General features: G+C 36.2%; 1 protein-coding gene and 3 non-coding genes across 5 annotated transcripts; 3 read left to right on the top strand and 1 right to left on the bottom strand.

The window, feature by feature from the left end:
- The first annotated feature begins 3173 nt into the window (after positions 1–3173).
- On the top strand, positions 3174–3244 carry TRNAG-GCC (transfer RNA glycine (anticodon GCC)). Its single transcript has one exon. It is a non-coding gene; the product is annotated as a tRNA-Gly (tRNA).
- Positions 3245–5847: 2603 nt separating this feature from the next.
- TRNAG-GCC (transfer RNA glycine (anticodon GCC)) lies at positions 5848–5918 on the top strand. The gene has a single exon. It is a non-coding gene; the product is annotated as a tRNA-Gly (tRNA).
- A 1998-nt stretch (positions 5919–7916) lies between these two features.
- TRNAG-GCC (transfer RNA glycine (anticodon GCC)) lies at positions 7917–7987 on the top strand. The gene has a single exon. It is a non-coding gene; the product is annotated as a tRNA-Gly (tRNA).
- A 1346-nt stretch (positions 7988–9333) lies between these two features.
- LOC103970235 (protein PHOSPHATE STARVATION RESPONSE 2) lies at positions 9334–15438 on the bottom strand. Of its 2 annotated transcripts, XM_018821053.2 has the most exons (9): positions 15300–15438; positions 14279–14602; positions 14028–14179; positions 13221–13428; positions 13070–13146; positions 12940–12979; positions 12609–12666; positions 11521–11590; positions 9334–9765 (listed from the first exon to the last, which is right to left on the bottom strand). In XM_018821053.2, exons 2-9 carry the CDS (start codon positions 14589–14591, stop codon positions 9484–9486), a joined length of 1200 nt encoding a protein of 399 aa, XP_018676598.2. In that variant the 5' UTR covers positions 14592–14602; positions 15300–15438; the 3' UTR covers positions 9334–9483. The 2 variants fall into 2 exon arrangements, with proteins under 2 accessions (XP_018676598.2, XP_018676597.2); XM_018821052.2 differs by having other exon boundaries at positions 14028–14602.
- Positions 15439–24084: the final 8646 nt, after the last annotated feature.

Raw genomic sequence — 24084 nt, 5'->3', positions numbered from 1 at the left:
GAAGTCACCCATGGCCATTAATAGCATCGTCATCCATTATCATAAACTGAAATATTAAAATTATTTTTTTATTATTTATTTTCATATTTTGATTGGTAAAATTACCGTAAATAAATCTAAATGTTAATATAACATTTTAAAGTTTAAAGAATTAAATACTAAATGTATTTAGCTATAAGGGATAATATGTAATTAGCTCTTATTGAAATGATCTCAATTACAAGATTACGTGTGTTACACACGTGACAACCGTTGAATAAAAAAAGAAGACTTGAGACAATCCTAATTGGAAAAGTAATGACTTTCTTATGATCATTGATAGGGATAATATTCTTGCTTATATCAACCTTATTTGTTTTGATCTATGTGTACAAAAGGTTTGATGTGATGAAATGAAAAAATAAAATACATATATGAGAGCTAATGTACAATTATCCTACGACTAACTTGCATAAAGATCAAAGTAAGTCGGATTCTCGACGTGATCTCTCCTACGCTTAAATTAATAATCGATAATTATAAAATAAATTTAGAAAATCATAATTGATTTTTATTACGGTGTCTCGAGTGGTCTTTTATAGCGGGTTAATCATATAAAATATTCTATAGTATCAATAGAATATTCTTCCCCTTATAATTTTCATTACTGACGATGTTACTAGTTGCTACTTTATTTTTTGAAGTTCATTGTGTTTCATTGATACACATTTACTAGTCATAGGAAATCGGACACACAACCATGCAATAAAAGAAGAGATCACACTTTGTTCTACTCGTCCTGTCATGATCAAATCATTTTTCCTCACAGTAAAATAAAGTCCCATCTCTTTCTTTTATTTTTTGGCATCTTTCTTCATTGTAGAAAAGAACACTTACATCTCTCTTCGATTATATCGTTAAGTGTTTCCAAACATACACCCATGAGATCAAATTTGATCCGTGCATAACAGGTGCCCACAGAAGCACCATCCTATATATCATATTAGATTAGATTTTTCCATGTTGACTTTTCGGACAATTTTTGTTTTGATCCTGAAACTTGTTCACGTTAACCATCATATTCCCGTCGACTTCCACATCTGTATCACGAAATGTGACGGATTCCTTCTCTACCTTTACGTTTCGTGTAACCCTGAAGGAGGTGCAAAGACCTCTCCATGCTGCGTGCCAGCTGAAGCATCAGTCGGCACAGCAAGTTGCATGTATGGAGACGGCTGTGTTCCTCATCACCAGTCCATTTTGTAGGCGATTCCGAAAGCTCTGGAGCTAGGGTTTTGGATGCAGAATGCTTCCTGTCAAACAGGTCACAATCGATGATGTTGTGGATGCTGCACTTCCGCGAGTCTCTTCGCGAGCTTCCACAAGTCAGAAAGTTGCGATGCCGTTCACTTGGAAGACTATATAAATCTCCAACACTTCTTATTCCGTCTTTTACTTGTTCATACAGTGAACAGGATGCTGAATGAGGAGATGGAGAAGAAGAATTCCACGCTCATCAGATCGGTCAACTGGTCGCCCCGAGATGAAAGGAAAGATGGCGTGGCATCGCCGCAGATCCAATCTGAGCAGGAATTGATGAGCTGAAAGCGTTGTGTACCAGACGAAGTTCCGAAGAAAGAAACGAATGCAAATTGTCTTCATGGAAAAGAGAGCATATAAAACATGTAGAGCAGACAAAACTCATAAATGCAATTTGACTGCCTCGGTGAATGGCACATCGCTGTCTTTTCACCAGCAGGCATACGATAGCGTACGACCTCGAAATTTGTACTTTGGTCGGTCTTTTCCTCTTCGATTGGATCCCTTTCTTTGTCATTAGTTCTTATTAGATGCCTCCACTTCGAGGTTTGAATTTTCTACTCATCATTATGTGCTACAAAATCTTGCCTCGACTCGGATCCACTTTCATCATAATAAAAGATGTTCTTCCGAAATCAAAAGAAAAAGAATGCGGATTATATACTCGCTATGTCAGTGATGGTCCCTTAAATATCTGATGTAGAAACACAATAATATTAGTTCATGTTGACTACTAGTAAACTACAACATCAAAAAATCTGTTCCCAAGGAGGAGGATTGCTTCCCAGTCCCTTTCATGCAATCTATTAGTTGCAAGTATTTGAAGTTTCTCTATCAATACTTTTGTATATTGTATTTTGCACCTTTCTTTTTTTTGTTTTCTCTCTCTTTACTTTGAATTACTTGTCCACCAACAAAATGTTTGATGATAATAAATGGGTGGCGAGTTCGTCAGATACAGATCGTCCACTCACATGGTGATGAACACAAGTCTTTCTTAGGTAAGTCATCTAAAGGACAAAGTAGCCTTCTTCACATCTATTTGGAAGAGTCAATAGACTACATAGTCGATTAGGTGTAACTTATTCTAAGATACAAAACTATTTTATCGAAGCTTTGACAGATGCATACACAAGCAAGAAATATCAAACAAAAAATTCAAGAAAAATCACTAGTCACATCAGTTCTTAGCACAAATGCTTCGGTAAGTTTGTCTTTGCCGGAGATACAAAGGCCATGGCAAATACTTGATTCCAGTCGAGCTAATTTGTTTTTTCGTATTAGATTTCTCCGTGATCATTTTCTTTCTAGAAAAGAAGCTCTTTGAGGTCGATTTGAGGCGCATCTTCACGTCACGAACACCGAAAAAATGTGGTCAATGAAGCAGCGGAAGCTTCGGAGGAATCGTTTGCGCTGCTTAAAAGGTCAAGCCGCCAGCTCAAGTTGCAGGCAGCAATGCTGACTCGAGTTATATCACGAGCTTAGAAATCAGAGAGAGAGAGAGAGAGACAGAACTGCAATATGTTGGATAAGCTACTGTCAATCGTCTCTATCGGAAAAATGTCAGACAGATTCTGGCGTAAGTGGGTGTCCTCGTCTTTCATTGGATCACGAAGTCGCAGAATTTCCAAGTGACTTTTCTCTTTCGAGAAGGATAGGCTACTTCAGCTAATACACACGTCTTTGATCTACGGTGTACCCGAAGAGTCAAACGACAAGCATGGATTTGAGCCAAAGGAGGGGTTATTGGGGACGAGCAAAGATGGAGACAGAAGAAGAAGGATTCCTGCCGATGAAGTGTTTGTGTGCCTACCAAAACATGACCCATTCATTTAATAAAATAGAACTTATAGATCGGACGAAGTGTCACATCAGCACCAGTGGTCTAGTGGTAGAATAGTACCCTGCCACGGTACAGACCCGGGTTCGATTCCCGGCTGGTGCATTTGTTTTTTATATTTGTTAACGCTTATTTACTCATCTCTTTACCGCTTCCCCTCCGGCCAGTGGAGATGCTTTCTTCGCTCGTTACTTGCACCTCTTTACCGTTTTATTGTTTTTTTGTGTTAATATTTTTCTAAAAAAATAAAAATAACTATATTAACCTATAAAATAATTGTAAATGGTATGAAGCTCTTTATAATTTAAAACCTGTGGATCATAATTATTCAAAATATTATGATGAAAATCATTAGGCTTCACTCCTCCATTTGTTTTTCTTTTCCTTTCCTAATTTTTTTATTTATTAGGAAATCAGCTGATGCCACTTTACCTTTTATCTATCAAAACCTCTTGTTTTTCCCCTTTTAACTCCTTTCTCGTCTCGACGATTTTAGTTAAACTTTATAAGATTCAATAACAGATATCTCTTTATTTAAAGTTAGATTCTTGATTTCTAACTACAATAGGCGATAGTTAGAAGCCTAACCTTTAAAGAATATTCTTTGATAAAATACTTCCCTTAATTTTCTCGTATAAGCTCTTTCTAAAATTTGAAAAAAAATTTATTATCATATAATAGAATTTGATTGTCGACTTCTTTTATTTTTATTTTCTTTTGAAATAAAAAATATCATATAATAGATAATTCTATTAGAAAGAATAAAAGATAAGAAATTTTATTGAATAAACTTTATTAAAGAAGCTTCGAACGTATTAACATGTCTCTTTCTTATTTATACATATTAGAAGGAAGTATTTCCTAGTATAGTTGAAGAAATCTTATTTGCTATCAAATCCTAAACCCTAAAATCAATCAATCATGATAGGACAATTCTAAGATCCAAAAGTCAATAAAAAAGAAGAGCTTCACGTAACTTAAAAGATCAACATCATCGTATAATGATCAAGTAAAGATCCTACTAGCAACATGTCATTGCTTTCAGCTCTCCACTCTTTTCAAGATAATTCCTCTCTTCCTCCCTCAAAATCTATTTATATTTTTAACCCTCTTGTAGCTTTGATGTCGAAACACTCAAAGAAGCACTACGACCCTTCCTCTTCAGATTACCATGAGTTTACTTTTTCAACCAGCTCTTCCAATGGGATTCCACCACTTCTTACCTCATCTACTTCCCTTTCCAATGCAACCTCCTTAGATTCACTTATGGATCGCATGCAAGAAGTCTTCAGAAAGGTAATAACCGATAATAATCACAAGATAGAGGAGGCCATTTTGAACAATCAAAATCCAAATTAACAGACATTATATTGTTTGAGATCAAAACCTAAAAGACACATAATAAGTAGGTCTTTATTTTGCCACCCCTTACTTTCAAACATAAAATTGAAAATATATATATATATATATATCACAACTTGTACTACCTCTTATTCATGATTCATATAACTCTATGTTGATGAACTGATGTATTATAACTAATGAGTCAGCATGGCCTAATCTACGGATCGATGTTGGGAGTCAACGGTTGATCGAACGGGTCACCAAAGTTGATCACCCGTAGGTCGGGATGTTGAGTCCGTATGAGGGAAGATGTTTCTAGGTCGGGATGGTCATGACTCGGGGTGTGGCTGCACTCCTACATAGAAGGCCCTCGTCGGGTGATTACCGACGGTGGCCCCTCAACGAGTAAGTTAGTGCTTGATTCTCTCCTCTTTTTTTTTTACCTTCCCTTGGCCAGATGTCGGTTAGAGACTCTTATATTACTATGCGAGGGTCGATCGTACGCGGGTTTGACGCGACGACTAATCCCTAAGGGTCGAGGTGGTACCTTTGTGCGGTCGCATTTCAGAATGCATGGAACGACACTATACGACACGTCTCGAGCTTCCCGGGAAGGGATGTGCTGAGGGGTGCCTTGTATTGATCTTGGTTCGATGCGTGGGAGTACTCCTCTTGCTGACCTAGCGATGACGTGACACGATGTTGATTGTGACGTGGATGAGGCCCAAATTTTACCTTATCACTCTCAATATTCTATCTAAGAATTATACAAAAGTAATAAAAAAGAAATGTGAGGCTCTTCACAACCTCATCAAGACATGCGATTTGAATATCATAATTCTTCTAGAGAGTCATCTAAATGACCACCAATCCCATAACTTTTTAAGAAAGTTAGATATTATTTGGGTTGATATATATTTCTTTATCAAAGGACAATCAACAGTTCATCGGAAGAAACAAGTACTAAATCTGCTAATCTAAGACTTAGGTACGACTTCTTGGTTGCTCTCAGCGATCTATGACTTTTTGGTTGCTTAGAAATCAGAGAGAGAGAGAGAGAGAACCGCAATACGTTGGATAAGCTACTGTCAATTCTCTATCGGAGAAATGTCAGACAGATTCTGGCGTAAGTGGGTGTCGTCGTCTTTCATTGGATCACGAAGTCTTAGAATTTCCGAGTGACTTTTCTCTTTCGAGGAAGAGTCAAACGACAAGCATGGATTTGAGCCAAAGGAGGGGGTTGTTGAGGACGAGCAAAGATGGAGATAGAAGAAGGATTCCTGCTGATGCAAGTGTTCGTGCGTGTGCCAATACATGACCCATTCATTTGGTAAAATAGTACATAAAGCAGAGATGTCACATCAGCACCAGTGGTCTAGTGGTAGAATAGTACCCTGCCACGGTACAGACCCGGGTTCGATTCCCGGCTGGTGCATTTGTTTTGGTCTTTATATTTGTTGATGCTTATTTACTCATCTCTTTACACCTTTTATTGTTTATTTGTGTTAATATTTTTTTTATAAAAAAGAAAAATAACTATATTAACTTATAAAATGATTGTAAATGGTATGAAGCTCTTTATAATTTAAAACATGTGGATCATAATTAATCAAAATATTATGATGGAAATCATTATGCTTCACTCTTCCATCTAATTTCTTCTCTCATCGTCTTTTTTTTCGATGAGTATCTAATTTCTTTATTTCTTAAAAAATCACGTAATGCCACTTTACCCTTATCGATCAAATCCTCTTGCTTTTCTCCTTCATTACTCGTCTCTCGTCCTGAGCAAGACGATGAAAATCGAATATACATCTTGAGGATAAACTTTATAAAATTCAATGATAAACATCTCAAGTTGGATCCAAGATAATTGATTTCTAGTTGCGGTAGATGGAAGCCTAATCTTTACGGAATATTTTTTGATAACACATTTCCCTTAATTTTCTCGTATATGCTCTTTCGAAAATTTGAGAATTTTTTTTATTACTATATAATAGAATTTGGTTGTCGACTTCTTTTATTTTCACTTTACTTTTGAAATAAAAATATTTGATGTACTTCTTAGTGCTCTTAGTTTATTAGAAGATACTCCCAAACCCTAAAGTCAACCACAATTCTAAGATCCGAAAGTCAATAAAAAAAAAAAAAGAGCTTCAGATGACTTAAGATCAATCCCATCACCTTTTAAGAAAGTTAGATAGTATTTGGGTTGATATCTATTACTTTGTGAAAGGACAATCAAGAGGCATTTTTATTGCATAAAAAGATTTTTATTTCTAAAGGTGGCTATAGTTCATCAGAATAAACAAGTAATAAATCTGTTAATCCAAAACTTGGGTATGACTTCTTGGTTGCTTTCAACGATCTATGCCAACACTCTCTCTTTCGAATATAATACTTTTGGAATCTTAACTTTTATATTAATATTTCATCGGTTCATGGCTCTAATATAATAATTTTAATACTATATTTAAAAAAAAAAACTTAGTAATCGTAATTTTGCTCTCTCTTCTTCTATTCTTAACTTGAAGGATTTTATTTTTCATAATAATTTCATAAATGTTGGCTTTATTGATAGTCATTTTATATGATGTAACAATCATTTTGGTTCAAAGTAAATTTCTACTCGATTAGATATTATTATATTATTCAATAATTATGGGATGTTGTTTTTTAAAATACTTTTGTCACCCACCCACGTACCTTGCATTGCATCCCATCACTCTCTCCCTACTCATTAGGCTTAGCCATTTTCCAAAAAAAAGAAATCAATATACCAACATCAAGTTTAAACCTTATTAGTTGGAATATGATAATTTTAAACCGATGGTTAGATCCTTCCTTGCTAATCAACTCTCTTCCAACCATCAATAGATTGGGATATACTATTGCTTGATACTCTTAATCATGCTATCTTTAGATGAGCTAAATCACATAAAAATAAGACCACTAATGAGACCATTATTAACTTAGAAAAGTTAGTTGGTGTAAATCAACTCTCTAATGCCAACCTTGTAAATTTTTAGTGCCATTATAATAAGGTTGTTGTTCTTAACATACAACTTATCAACTTATGCTTAGATGATGGGTGCGGGTTAAAACCCAAATGATCCCTCGATAAAAATAAAAGTTTTAAATTCTTTCATTTTAATGATCGTTTCGATCCTTAAAAGATCTTTTGCTTAAGCAGTGAATGCTCTAATGCAATTAAAAAATAATAATTCATGATTGGCATATAGGTGCATGGATGTGATTTGGATAAATTCTCTAAAACATACTTTGTATTATTATTGCTAATGCTTTGTATTATTATTTGGAATACTAAAAATAATGTCAAATATTGCAACCATGACCAAAATCTCCTCTTTGAGAGGTAGACGATAGATTCTTCTTTAATCCATATTAGTATTAGTAGCAACCAATAACAGAAGCACCAGTGGTCTAGTGGTAGAATAGTACCCTGCCACGGTACAGACCCGAGTTCGATTCCCGGCTGGTGCAGTTGTTTTACTTCTTTTTATCTCACTTGTCTTACTTATACATATACCCGTTTTATTGTTTATTTATGTTATCAAATTATATGAAAAATGATACTGAATCAAACAAAAATATCCCATTTGCTTTCAAAATATACTGTAAAATTTTAATGTATGCTTTGTTGAATCTCATATTTTGATGATGAAACTAATTGATAGTGTTTATCTGATCTGCGTTTAAGTGATATAAGATTAACTTCGATCAGAAAAACAAATCGATTAAAGCATAAGGAATCAAACATTGGGTCGAAGCAAATATATCAAAAGATTGGATGTCGGGTCGGATGATCGGTCGACGTGTCGACAAAAAGCTTCGGTCCGTGAATTCAACATTGGGTTAAGAAGATCGAACACTGCGCCAAGAAAATCAGATTACGAGAAGACAACATGCCGATTGAGCAATACTCCGAAGGATCGGACGAAGCGTCGGAAGAACCAATGACATGCCGGACAACATAGGATTCGCTTGTAATCGATTATGTCTAGATCAAGTTAGTTTAGAATCTAATTGAGTCGGTTTAGAATGTAATTAGACCAACTCAATTATGAGCCAACTAGGCCTAAGTTTGGGCTGTGTTTGACCAAGCCCAAATAGTGACTCAACATGTGAAACCGTCGTGACATAATCTTTGAGATTGTGTTAGGTGATGGTACCACCCAGACACAGTCTCCAAGAGACTGTCACGCGATGGTACCGCCTAGTGTCAGTACTGCAAGCAGTGATATCGCTAGGACCCGGAAAACCCGGGATGAGACACTTTTAGGCTCCAAGTTTGAATCCACTTGAGGCCTATAAATACCCCTCTCATCCCTGGTTAACATATACAAGAGAATTGAGAGCAAAAAGAAACAAAAAAGTTGTTGTAATCTCGTGAAAACTCCTCTCAAGCTCTAAGTATTAGTCTTGTTTAAGAGAGGAATGAAGGGGGTTGTAAAAGTTTTTTCCTAAACCTGTCAAAAGAAGAATCGAGTTGTAAAGGTAATTGATCTTCATCAATTGAAGAAAGATCATTAGTGGATGCTGGTGGCCTCGACGGAAGAGGAATCAACGGAGTGGAGGTAGGTTACGACGACCGAACCACTATAAAACTCGATTTGCATTTTCATTCTTACAATTTATCTTTACCGCAAACTGTCTTACCTATTTACTATTTTCACTACGCTTACAAACGAAATTTAAAGTTATCTTTCCGATATTGGTTTTATTAAACGAAAAAAAATTTCGAACCGACGTAATTTTATCCGCTGCATTAATTCACCCCCCTCTTTTAATACTGACTCCATCATAACTTTAGCATACATTGAAATGCATTATGACAATAATAGAATGCATATATTGCAATTCATTAGAATGCAAGTTAACCTAGAGGAGTCCGACGGTATAATATAACTAATCAAAGCATAAAAATAACACTAACCTGTTTTGTTTTGTGATACTTGGTACAATGACTAAAAATAACACTAACAATGACCGACAGCAGCCGATTCTTTTATATCTGAAAGTTCAGCGTCAGGCATTTTTATCTCGTTACCAACTTGCTTTGAACCTTCTTTTGTATTTGCACTGTCGTCACTGTTCTCTGGGACGTCAACCTTGTCAGTTGAATGCATTAGATCGGAAGCTGTGGTTGATGGTCCTTCCACAGTGGTGGCAACCGGGATGCTCGGTTTGCATTGCTTCTCAAGCATCATTTGCAGGTATCTTCCTTGCTCTTCAATTCTCAGCTGCAGATTCCTCTGAATCTGTGGCAGAAATCATATAGACGATTAGCTCTGTTAGTGAGTATTCACCTAAAACACTCTTCTCACATGCGCAACAGCGAAGACAGACAAACTGAACACGTTAGCTTCAGATTTACTGTGCCACTAGAGAGTTGGCTATTCATTCCAGAATTCATCTGAGTGGTGGTGGACAAGCATCCCTAAATGCATTCAGCAAGATTTGGGATGTGTATACGGATCTAAATACCCTTTGGTGATCACAAGACTATAAGTGAAAAATTTAGGAAACACAATTTGTACCATTTTGTTGCACAACTGAATCTAAACAGAACGGGGTTTAGGCTATTTTAGTTGTATGGTTAAAGAGAAAATTGCTCCAAGATTCTTTTTTTTTTTTTACTCCAGGATAGTTCTTTGGTGGACATTACTAGGGTTTGAAAGAATGTAAATGACAGTTTTAGTTATTTACCTATATTTTCTAACCTAACCGTGGTGAGATAGCAATAAGATACGGCAAGATCTCTGTTTTTTATTGTATAGAGAGGACCAAGCACATAAAATCAACATGAAGTATACAAGATTATTTATGTAGTAAAATAAGGAAAGATATGCAATCAATCGACAACCACCAAGTATAATTATCCAAGAACCCAAAGACATGGTCCAAGTAGGGGCAATATCATATATAGCCTTCATTAGTAATATAAATTTTTATGTATCCTCCTCCAGAGTTACAAGTACCATGGATGGCCTTTTGAACGTAAATTGTCATATATGTCCATTGTAGTTGTTTGTACCTCCAATGGTCCAGAGTGAAATTGAAGTTGAATTGAGGTTTGACTTGGATTCATCCATAGATTGCCTGACCCTGACTCGGTTGATTGTAGTTTCTTTTTTCTAATTGAGCATTGTTATATACCACGATAAGGGATTATACTTAATGGACTTTGGAAGGCTATGATTTTGATCCCATAGAACAAAACATTTCTCAGCATGTTTGGCCTGATTTATCAAATAATCTTATCAGGCCTAATAATAGGTAACTAAGCGTCAATGAAAATCCAAAAGGATACTCTTGAAAGTTTAATAACTTTAGGAGGATATTTATGGTATTTGCAACTTCACAGGGCTTTTGTAAATTATGAAAAGTTGGTAATGATAAGTCCTCATATGGTGACATAGGCAATAGCTGGATCAAGGAAATGTGAAGGCCAGCAGTGGCAGCAAAAGTCATCATATCCTATAAGAAAGTCCTAGACAGCATAAAGATATATTTGCACAATCTTATCGATACTATGAATTGCATGTAGTTGAATACTGCTAATGCAAACACACTTATATCCTATAAAAGAGTCCTAGATGGCATGCACAATCTTACTAATACTATGAATTGCATGTAGTTGAATACTGCTAATGCAAACACCAAAGAAATAAGTAACATAAATAGAACAAGCTTAGCTTTTGTTTCCCAAAAAACTACAAGAAATGTCTTTATGAGTGAAAATGTGGAAATTTGCAATCTATACGATAAAACTTGAAGAAAATTAGTCACAATACAGCTCGATAACAGACCATGAGTACAAATAAAAATATGTTCACAAACTACCTAATTGTTCTACATGAGATGAATTCTAGAAAATGATAACTCAGCTCAATAACAAACCATGAAATTCTTTCAAGGCATTTCTTAACGAACAATATTTTAAAGACTAAGATTAAGCTTAGAAAAGGCATCATGTGTAAAGCTTGACTATAACTCGACCATACAAATTGTACCTCAAGTTGCTCATGGAGCTGTTTCTGAACTTCCATTTGGAGTTGCAGTGCTTCAGTAAGGTCAAAACTCCTGACATTGGAATGCTACAACATTAAATATCCAACCAACCATAGTACAACCTACTGAACAGAACTTAGAAGGCAAGATCAAGCTTTCCAAGTTGAAGCTTTAATATCAAGAACAATTATCTGTAACTATGAACGGACTAAAATTGGTGAATTTCCTTAAGATGAAAAATAGTGAGATGCTTCACTGTAAAACAGGAATACCAACACATAACCGCTCGATCAATATATACTCAAGATCAAAATAATGCATCTGCTGTATATCTGGTTCATATTCATATCAGTTTTAAACAAATATTGCTCAAAATTTTAGTATTTGTTCGATATCCATATCTGAATTCATATCAGTCGATTAAAAATGAATGCAGATATAATTTATTTACTATCCAATCTGTACCTTATCCATTTCACCCCAGATAGAAAACATCAAATAGTTCATAAGAGAAGGATATTTAAGCACATAAAAATAGAAATGGTTTGTACTCAAATTCAAAATGTTTCATACACAAGTAGTCAAGGAATATTAACTTAACTCCAAAGTAAATGTCAGGACCAGCATCCGATATGTAAAATTAAAAGACAGTAATAAGACTCAACAATATATTCCCAAGGCCAGTGAAAACTCAACCAAATAAATCCAAAATCATTAGGCCCATTGTCAAATGGTTACTTGCATCAAGGTTTTCTCTTTTATTTTCTTTTCTTTAAGTATTTGAATCAAGTTTCAAGTTAACCTTGAAGATATACCTTAATAATATTTCATAATTTGCTGCAAATATGTACACTACACCACAGTGTTTCACTCAAGATACTTTGGCATAGTGACTGTAACTTTATGTATTCAAGTAAGGTGATTGAGTGACTTTATTTGGATGTCTAACAACCATAGTGTTTAGCATTGTTAAAAAAGACAATAAACTAATAGTATTGGTTTAACTCTTAAGAACAATATAGCCAGAGTTACTTAAAAGATAGTAGAAACAATATGGGAAAATTTTCTCATTAAATTATAGTCAACTCACGTCTTGAGGTCTAGAGAAGGGATTTCTTCCTTCAAAGTGATCTTCTTGTTGAATATCTCTGCTTGAATTAAAACAAATGTTATAATCGCTTCCGGCTAATGTTACAAAAAAGAGCTGAAGCTACTGAAATTCATTAAAGAATTTATACAAAAGCAAAGAAAGATATTAGTGCTGCAGACAAAATAGTTGTCAATAAATAAAAAACTGCTGATCCCTAGATGTGTATTTGCTTCATCAATGATACAAAGCAAAAAAGTGAAAAAGGAAACATCAATAACAGTATAACATAATGTTTCTGGAGGAAATGAATGCCATGTCCAACTCTACTTACCTTCCGAAGAGTCTGGCCTGTGCCGAGCTGTTCTGTATTTCTGAAATGTAAAAAAAATAATAAAACAATTAAAACGCAGAGAAAGAAATGTCACACCAACTGAAGGAAAACAACAAAAAAAACCAGGGACCTGGAGGTGGCTCTTAACATGGTATATTGTCAAGCTTTCCACTTTCATGAGCTTCAGCACACCTTTAGGAGTTGCTTCTGAAGGTCAAGATTAATAACAGGTCAACTGATAAATAAATATGGTATCAACAGAAAAAGAAAGGGCAGCATACTTTCACTCCCCCCAAGCTGGTTGACAGCATCTACAAAGCATTCATGAAGCTCCGGCGTCCAGCGCATGCGCGGCTTGGCTGCATTAGTCGCAGCAGATGACGAACTAATAACAGCACAAGTCTCTCCTGAATTAGATGGAACAGAATGATGGATTGGTGGCTCATGCACTAATATATTAGGTGTAGATTGAGTTGTTGAGTATACAACCTATATGACAACCAAAAATATTAATCAGAAGTAAAAAAACACAATCGTAAATAAGTTTACAATGACAACTACTTGAAACATAATTGTTATTGCCTCTAGAACACTCGCACGTAATGCTAGTTAGTTGTCCACCTTAATTTTTCACTTGTCGGATTTGGGCTGCCTACTAAAATGTCCAGTAGCACACGTAATTTACAATATGATTATCCTTCTTATGATAAATTCAGATGGTACCATCTTCCATCTGCTTGAAACAAGAGAATTGTAGCCAACAACAAAGAAGTGTCAATTATCTAGCAAAACCCACGATATCATAGTAAGATTGTTCCTTTCAACCTAGGTGATCAGGATTTGAGTCATGAAACTCACTTCTCTGGTTATGGGAGTAAGGCTAGATAATTTTACCCTCCCCATATCCTACATTAGCAATAACCTTGTGCATTATGTTTGCCCCTTTTATGTAACAGCAAATACGATTGAACTTGTATAGTTCTGGGTATGGACATTGATTAAGAAACAAGGAGAAAAGGCGGATAGTCTTGAACAAACTTTTACAATATAATACAAATGAAATTCACAATTAAATGCAATATACATACCTTTGGCTGAGATTCAATAGCAGTTGTCTCATTAAGAATTTCCTTCCAATCTTCATCTATTATATCTGTCCACCACTCATTTTGTTTACTAAGATCATCAGAAACCATGGCAGAATTGCTTGGCATTTGATTGCCCACACCAATGTTATTGTCTGTAAAATCAAGAATGTCATCAACTGCATCTGGGCACCAGGCTACTTCAGTGGACTGTCTAGGAAAATTAGTTGTGATAGGTTGAATTGTTCCTGTACATGATGGATTAGTTGGATGCAAAGAGACCCCAACTCTCGGTGATTGTGTAGCAAACAGAGGATGCCCCTCGTGAAGTGAAAAGGAAGACCCATTAAGTTCTGAAGAAAATCCTGAAGGGGATGAATACAGAGATCCAACAATCCCACCATCAGAGATAAATGGAGTATGGTGAGAAGCCAGTGCAATGTTTCTTATTTCCCTCTCCACAGAAACTTGTTGTAAGTCTGTCAGCTTAGGAAATTTCTCTTCTGAGGGGGTCGGTAGAACAGGTAAAGATGATGACATAAGTCCATAACTTCCATTTCTTTCCATTCACAGATTTCCTGCAAATAATTGATCTCTTAAATAAGGATGATGCCCAGAAATAACTTTTTTTGCTCACTAATAACTTGCAAAAGTTAAGCCTCCTCCAGTTTCAGAACCTTCCAGGAAAGGTGATGTTGTATTACAACTAGAACTAGTAATAACATAAATATACGTGTGTGTGTGTTTATATATAGAGAGAGAGTTAGCTACTAAGCATTTAGTCAACTCACCTAATATGCCTATAACACTATTATCTCGAAATCAAAGTATAGTTCATCAACGAAAACGAAACAACCAATCAACATATTAAAACCACTATTCTGTCAAGTGAATACAACATCCACAATCCAGATGAAGCGGAAGGAACAAAAACATTACGAACATGTATGCACAACTGAAACATGAAGATTACATGAAAAGGAACATATCAAGATGAGGCTTCAGATTCTACAGATTATATATAAAGAGGGGACAGATGGGAAAACTCGAAATCGAAAAGGGGACATCTACACGCTACCTAAACAAAACCTAACAATCTTATGCACGTAAATTGAAGGAAAACTATAAAATTCATCGACAGGAGTAATTTTTCGAGATTGTCCATAGAAACACAAGAACTCGAAATGGGATTTCCAGCCACGACCGAATTAACCGAACGGGACCGAACAAGACAATAAAAAGAGCATTAGTTGCCCAAATCGGCTTCGGTATCACCTCCTCGAGGGGCCGAAAGGGGGAAGAAATAGCTGCCACCGGAGACGTAGTGGCGAAGGCCTTGGGCGGAGAACGAGGGAGGCAAATGATTCCGGTGGCCAGACGAGACACGCAGCCGTCGCAACCCTCTAGAGAGAGGAAACTTCCATCTTAGCTTCCACACCCAAATCATCAAAACTGATTTGTACCCTCCGCCACTTTACCTGCTTTAGTTGACCACGAGGGCGTCGTTCCCCTTTGCGGACCCCGCTGCGCAAGCATCGGTTCATCCAATCACGACACCGGGAAAAGAAACGAGTGGACGATGCTCGAACATCGAGGATAACCAACAACAGAATACGGAAGAGTTTGGAAGCAACTTTGGGGACGCGAGGGGAACATACCACAAATGGAAATGAACTTTAAACTGACTCCACGATCCACGTGTCTTACAATTGCGGTCAATCAATGGAGGGAGATTAAATTGATCCGGCGTTAGCATGTTGCTAAGCCAAATTAACTATTTAACCGGAATTTAGATATGGAGCTGTTGTACTGAGTTCCCGCATGATCTTGTACTAACAAACATCGGCAGTACCAAATTGTACTGAGGACTTCGCGTGAGGCATCATAACATTTGGATTCGTTTTGTCCTCGCCGACAAAAAGCTAGATTCTGCGGCGGTGCGCACACGAAGGCAAAGAATTATTATTAGGTGTAATAGCGCATAATTATTTTTCCACCCGCATGAACATTATCGATGGTTACTTTATATTTAATTAATTAGTGGGTTATCATCCCAATTTTCTATCATAGCGAAGTCTCCGATGTAGGGAGGTGACTGCATCCGGAAGTTTGGTTAGGGGGTAGGACTGTAATTCTCATCGAAGCCCAGGGTGAAAAGGGGAAATGCAAAGAAGGCGCACTGGAGTCGGTTGGCTTCAGTGCGCCCCAAAGGCCGCCCGCGGTCGTCCATGTCGACCCTTCGCACCAACGAAGGAGCCCACGCCTCTCCCTGCGCTCTCGTCGCACGCGCTTCTCGTGTACGCGATACTCCTCGAGACTTCGATTCAGCGCGCCAAAGGCGGAGACAGCTGGCCCCCGCGGTTGGTGCAGCGGTCACCGGCATCGGTTGCCTTCCGGAACTGCTGCCGTGCACACGCCCACATTGCTCTTTCGAAGGCTCTCCGTCCCTGCGGGAGAGTGGGGTGGGGAAGGTGAGGTAGGATGGCCAGTGACGCTGGAAAGGAGGATCCGGACTGACCTGGAGGAGCACCTTCCTAAGAGGATTTCGATGCTTGCTCTCCACTTCTTCACTTGAACCTGTATTCCATGTTTCTCTCGTCCATCTTTCATCTTCAAAGTAGGACTACATGACCTCCTAGTTCATCCATCATGGAAAGGAGAAGACGGCCACAAATGATTAGTTGCACATGAAACTGGAATTGAATTTTCATGCTGCTGGTCCTATTTTTTGGTTGTTGTTCATGCAAGCACTCGTCTTTATATATTAGGATAGGAGTGCTCACAGTGTTTTTGAACTAGAAATTCGGCTCGAGCATTAGCTACTCTAGACGTGTATCATCGACCTTAAGCATCTGTCATCTGAGTGTTTCTGCAGCAACATGTTGCCTTCTTTAACTTGGATGATAATGGGAGTTGTGTACGCTTGAGAAACCTACCTGCGCAGGTATAATACATATTAGATTGTTGCCTTCTTTGACTTGGATGATAATGGGAGTTGTGTACGCTTGGGAAACCTATGCAGGTATGAAACATATTAGATTATGCCATTTGTCTTATAAGAGAAGAAAGGAAATCCATAAGACTTCTCGTTTCTTGATCGAAACTAAGACAACAGTATCATGGGCCATCGGTTTCGACCCTATCTTGCTTGTGGCAATCCTTATTAATGGATTTATGAGCCATCCATCTCTTCGTAGAAATCTTTCTCTTACACCCCTAGTGGTGTCCTTTTTTTCTCATGGCTCAGGGTTATTGGGGTTGTAAAGGATCTTATGTATAACCCTAAATTAATAATTATTTATTTCTAATCAAACATAGATTTATAATTCAACTCAAACTCTTAATTAAATTTAAATTATATCTCTAATATATTCTCTTAATTTATTTTTTTAGAGCTATAATTCAACTCGAACTCCTAATTAAATTTAAATCATGTACTTAATATCCTCCCTTAATTTAATTATTTCTTGAACCTTCGAGTTAGTGTCATAAGTGTTCAAACGTTTTAGTTTTCAAACATTTTTATTTTTTACAAAGGGTAAGTTGCAAAGGTTGTATTCGAGCTTAGGACCTTGCGATATATCATCAAAGTTTTCATAAGCTCTATAAAGATATTTATAACTTGATCTTCGATCCTATAATACTTCATCTTGATTATTTTATTCTTCATTTGATGTCTTAGGACATAATCTCTCGTATGAATATGGTTGCTTTTGCCACCATTGGTTGGATTTTTAGATAATTTTAAGGCTAAAGAATTATCATAAAATTTTTTGATTAGCACATCTTACTCAATATTGCTACAATAATTGCTTCTCATGATATCATGAAGTTCCTCCGATACCTAAAATGAAAATATAACCAAATATGCTATTCTACATGTTGCCTAATTTTAATATCAAGATAATATATCATTAATCCAAGTTAGTGATACCAATTTATTTTTTCATAAAAGATTAAAACTTATGAATCATGTCAGCATCATTACTAGTATAAATTATGTCATTTGTATATAAGCAAACAATTAATATCCTCCTTGTCTCTTTATATTTTATAAATAAAGTATGCTCCTAAGATGATTTTTCAAATCTATATGTCTCAAAATATGCATTAATATGACTATATTAGTCTATGGGTGCTTGCTTTAGATCATATAATATCTTTTTTAATATATATACTTTATTTTCAATTCTCTTAAACATAAATCCAAGAGATTGATCAACATAAACTTATTTGTGCAACTCACCAAGTAAAAAATGCTATTAATATATAACTGATAGACTAATCAATTATTTTGAGTTGCAATAGAAAATATTAACCTCATTGTCTTTTGTCTAGGACTATTGCAAACACCTCATTTTTTCTATTTATAACTTTTTACAACTAGTCTATATATCAATAGTGTTATCTTATCTCAGTTTTATTCTGCAAATCCACTTTACACTTACAGGCTTTTCCTTTAGAGCTAAATCAACCAATTCTCATGCTTGATTCTTTTCAATAGAATTAATTTGCACTTACATTGTTTTTCTTCATTTTTTTTTATCTCAAAGATGACTAGATCTTCGTTAGCAAATAATACAAGGTGAACTAGGATATTATCAACTTCTTCAACATCTACAAAAAATTATGAAGATCCGTAATATAATCTTTTATCAATCACTATTGTCTTCTAATTTTGTAAGTTATAGGAGCTAACATAGGTTACGATATTGAGGATATTTTTGAAGTCGATGGGCTTAAAAAATCTCTAGCTAAGGAACGAGATGTTCTTGATGTACCCAACTACATCTTCATTATCTATATTTTTTAAGTTAATTGGAACAAATTTGCCTATAACTATAATCTTTTTTAAAGTTTTTTTATTCATCAAAAAAAATATTTTTATTAATTATAATTTTCTTAATGATGGGATTATAGTTACTAATTATATTTTTTTCATAAAAAAATTTCATTGTAGTCCAAAAATATACATATGTTTCTACTTTATCATCCAGTTTCTTTTTTTTCTCATTTGGAATGTGAGCATATGCAACACAATAAAAAACTCTAAGATGACTAACATCTGGCTTATATTATAATCACACCATGCTTCTTCGTCGGGTGTTATATTTATATTTTCTAAGAAACATAATTTTAAAAATATATACTTCAAAATTCTTAGATAATGATTTGATTTTCAATGTACTTCTGACCATGTTTATGCAACATCATTTTGCTATAAAGTATATGCTGCAACTAATTGTCTCTTATAATAGATTTTTATAAGATCTATCAAAATTATTGGTTCTCAAAACCTTTATATAACAATCGTTTTCATTTTCAACCAAAGATTTAAATTATTAAAAAATATAGAAAAGTGAATTCATCAATAAAAGTGAAAAAATATATATTTTTTTTATTACCAAATAAAGTTGGATCGATCGGCCATAGATATTTGAATGCATAACTTCCAATGACTTTCTAGTTTTTCTATAATTATTTTTGAAAAAAAAGGGTGACGATTTTGCTTTTGTATAATATATTCTTCTTCACATGCTTTATCGAGATGGTTAATTATAGAAAATCTTATGACCATCTTTTACTCATACAAGATTTTTAAGCTATAAAAATATAGATAATCAAACTACAAATGCCATAAACAAGATTCATCTTTAATGAATCGAAATAAGAATTATTAGCAATATGAATATTCAAAGAAAATATCCTATTTTTGGAATCTCAACCATAGTAATAATTCGACTTTTATCATCCTCAATTTTGTAAAAATGATTTTTTCGATTGATTTCATATAGGTAAGATAATATTATCACTCACGCATTATATGGATGAAATAAATCTAATGCTAATGACCTGAGATGCAAAATATCTCGATCTACCGAGAAACCCGAATCACAAAATCTAAGAGTGGTGGAGAGATGCGGATCGTTGTGATGCGCGGCGTCGCGTCCCCAAATCAAACGCGTGACGACCCCGACCGAGTGTAGAATAGTCTCGAAGAAGCGAAGACGCGGATGGTTTCATGGAATCCCAAGAACGGCAGCGGGAGGAAAGCCTCTGTTCCCAATCCACTCCTCTCCGTTCCTCGATCGAAGCCCTACACCTTTCTCCGATTCCCGCCTCGCTGGGACTGGCGTTCGTCTGCGCCTCCCTTGTCCTTGTCCGATCGCAAACCCTCAAACCTCTCTCCACCGCCATCAAGCTCGCCGACAGCGCCATCAAGGGCACCGAGGCCCTCCGGCTTCTCCACTCGCCTTCGCCCCAGTCGGTCTTTCTCGCCACCAAGGCCCTCGTGAAGAGCTACAAGGCCTCCAAGCTCCTCCATCCGTTCAAATCCCACCCTAAGATCCCTTCCGTTGTGGCGGCGAGGCTCAAAGCTTGCCTCGGCGCCGTCAGCCTTCTCGGCTACGCGGAATCCCCATCCGTCGCTGATGGTTTGCTGGGGATAGGGTTCCTGAAAGGTGGATACAAGGTTTCGAAGAACACTGCCAAGGTTCTTGAAGGGTTCGTGGGTTTTCAATTGAATTCAGCGCTCAGAGATGGCATCGATGCGTTGGGACTGCTGGTTAAGGCTGCGACGGTGGGGAGAGAGATTAAGCGCTGGTTTTCGATTGAGTGGCGCACGAGGAATCGGCGCGTCTGTCTCTTTCTGACAGCTGATTTGAAGCATGGGGTTCGTTTGAGCTACAAAAGATTGGATTTTGATGGCATTCGTGGATGTACAAGAGTTTTCTACTCGGAGCCATTTCCTTTATGGGAGGCAGCTGTGATCGGTGAGATGGCTGTAGCTTTCCACCCGTCTGAATTGCTTTGCTTGTCAATTCCTGTAAATGAGGTAATCCCAACGAAATCAATGTAGCTGCTGTATAGTGGTTATCTTGTCTGTAGTTGCAAAGTAGTCTATGCTTATCTTGTATCTCAGGCTTGTAAACTTGTATCACCGATAATGGAAAGTTTTGCTGCAAATTATTTTAATCATGGCTTATAATCTTCTCCATAATTTTTTAGTGACATAGCCACTGAGTTCATTGGAGAGGGCATTGCTTAGGTTTTGGAGATTGATTTATACTGTAATAGAGTATTGCCTTTGTATGATATTGAATTATGAATAGCTATGCCCTCTTATTTTACCTAGGTCCAATGAGGAAAATTCTCACCATTTGAGCTAATGCTTTCTTCAAAGTGGAGTCTATTTGAGTAGTTGAGTAGAATGTCATTTGGATGAGAAAAGTTGTAGAACTTTTTAACATGGTAAGTGGTGCATAAATGGAACTTGTGATCATTAGGTAACCTAACATCCTGATAGCAACAAAAAAATCATCATGATTGCCAAACGAGCAATGCCTTCTATTGCTAGTTTGAAAATTGGCGTGGCATAATCTCCAAAGTAATATTTACCCTAGACCAACTGCACCACTAGCCTTTTTCTTTCTCGGGTTTAGATGTCTCATGTCACTTGAGTAATTTTTACCCTAGACCAACTTCACCACCAGCCTTTTTCTTTCTCGGATTGGTGAGCAATACATCTAATGAAACATGGGCAACATGGAGCCTAGTGCCTCAGTAAGCTGTTGGTTTGGTAACATGATTGAGGGTTTTTCACTTTGAAGCCAAGCCAGAACTGGGATGAGGTGTTAGAAGATGTTAGATAGGTTCTGCAGTCATCGTGCTTTCCTATCTGACCATTTCGGATAAATGATGTGGTCTACTTGGCTTTGGTAACTAATTAGCTTCCTCCCGTTGCAGGATAAAACAATTAACTATGACCTCTGCTTCTATCTTCTATTCTTAATTTTGACTTTCCTAATATGTTCAGGGTCTGCTTTTGGTACTCTACTTTGCTCACCTTTGCTGTTGAGCCTAAACCTTTTGGTGATTAGACCTTCCTTCATGTGCTCTTCGAGTGCCCACTTCTTTTTCCTAAACTTCATCATCCGTCCTTGTTATAATTGGCCTAGTCTTATTCTTCAAACTATCTTCAGATGCAAAAGCTTTTGTTATGTCGACTGGTTAAGGCCCCCTTACTGGCTTGCACATTTGTTTTTTCCTCGAGAAACATTAGGGGTTATCCTTTCAAATCTTTTGTCATAAAAAGAGAAGGATGATTTATACGCAAAAGTAAACAAACAAAACATAAAGAAAAGTGATATATAAAGCTCAGGAGGGATTCCGAAGGAAAGTACAGAAGTACCATATGTTATAGAAATTATGCCAGAAAATCTCATAAATTAACTCCTGATTAGTCATAATATTATCACCATCCACTGGCTTGTGAATGTTTCTCAGAAATTCCATATTGCATGTGACACATCCTAATTATTCTCAGTAAATATCAGAAGTAATTTCTATTACATGCTAGAATCTACTTTTTAAAACATTTGATTAGTTGATTGCTTGTAAAATATTTGGATAAATCATTTTACTACTTCAGTTGGTAAAGGTCCGAAATACTTCATCACCCACTATAGTTTCTTTGAAGAGGCATCATTGACTACAGTTAATTTTGTGTATGCTGCGGTTGAAGATTCTTTCCTACAACTTAGTTTTCCTGCTTCATAATCAAACCGGATATTAATGTTGAGAAATATGAATAGATACAATACCTACATGGGAATTATTTTTCCTTAGTTTTCTCAAGGATAAACTTCGATGCCATTTCAATTTTTTTCTTACTGAAGTCTATTTCACCAATACTAAAATGGGTACAAAACACTCTAGCTGCCAAATTGGCCCAAATTAGTTCATAATTCAGTACATCCACTGCAGAGCGAACTGGTCAAATGCTTGTTATTGTATGTAATAAGTTCATGACTGTATGATTACATATCCACAATCTGATGTCAACCTCTTCTCTAATTTTGACTAGAAAACAATTGACATTGTATTGTTTGATTTTAGTGAACAACAAGCTTGTCAATTGAGGTCAATTGAATCAGGTAAATCAGTTACTATACAAACTCCAATGGTTCTTGCTTTGCTGCACACAATTATCTAATTAGCCTTTGACTTCCAATTATGTAATGTACTGGCAAATTTTAGCACCTTGTTATGAATAGCTAATGCACTCATGAAAATATGAAAGTTTGCAAAAAATCCAAGATGTATATTGCCCATCTTTAGTTTCTCATTCGACACTATTATGTTCCTCTGGAGCTATACAGGGTCCACAGTGATTATCTGCCATGACTCCTATGTATGTTTCTTGGTGTTGAAACAATGAGAAATGGGAAGACAATGTTGTGGCGGTAACATTAGTTTCCATGCCAGTCATTTTATTGTATGGTAAATAATGGCTACATCAGCTGTTGAATGCAAGTAAAAAAATCAGCAATATGAGTCAAACTTGTCAGGTCATGTGACTCATTTGCTTATATCCAAGATTCAAGAGTGAAGTTGTTCTTAAAAGAGTTCATGCCACTGATATGTACAAGGATGTCTGAGGAGTCGAGTATGTCTTCTTCCTTCATAACCACCTACAAACAAAAGCAGTACGTAATTAAAATTAGTAAGATATGCATACTCATATAGGAAAGGAGCCAATGTCATTGAAGTAAGTTTTGACATTAGGTCATCTTGTGGAAGCTTTGCGCTGAATTTGGTTAGGGGCTATTTTACCAAGTAGCTGAGTTTTTCTAATTCTGATCGTCTACAAATTTAATCTTTAAAATGTGGGTTGAATTTGTAAATTGATGTTAGTTTTAAGCTTCTAAGCTCTCACATACAATGATTATGATGACTGCAATTTTCTTAACGGGTCTTCCTTTTGATATATGTGAATAGTAGTAGCTACTGCTTCTTCAGAACTTATCATGTTATTATCCATCGGTACTGATGATGCTAAAGTAAGGTGCGCAAAACATTTTGCTATTGTTGGACAAACAGAATAGCAAGTGTTGAGGGAAAACTGCCAGAAGCACCAGATTGTGGAAGCATGTTTTTGGTATAAAGGTAAAGTGCAATGAATTCTGGGTGATTTTTAGAAATCTAATTACAGATTTCATAGTAATTTTTTTTTCTTTTCTCCAAACAAGCTAACCTCAAAATCATTCTATATTGTTGC

This window comes from Musa acuminata, chromosome BXJ2-11 (assembly GCF_036884655.1).
Source record: "Musa acuminata AAA Group cultivar baxijiao chromosome BXJ2-11, Cavendish_Baxijiao_AAA, whole genome shotgun sequence".
Lineage (NCBI taxonomy): Eukaryota > Viridiplantae > Streptophyta > Magnoliopsida > Zingiberales > Musaceae > Musa > Musa acuminata.
This window is presented reverse-complemented; position numbering and strand designations above follow the sequence as displayed.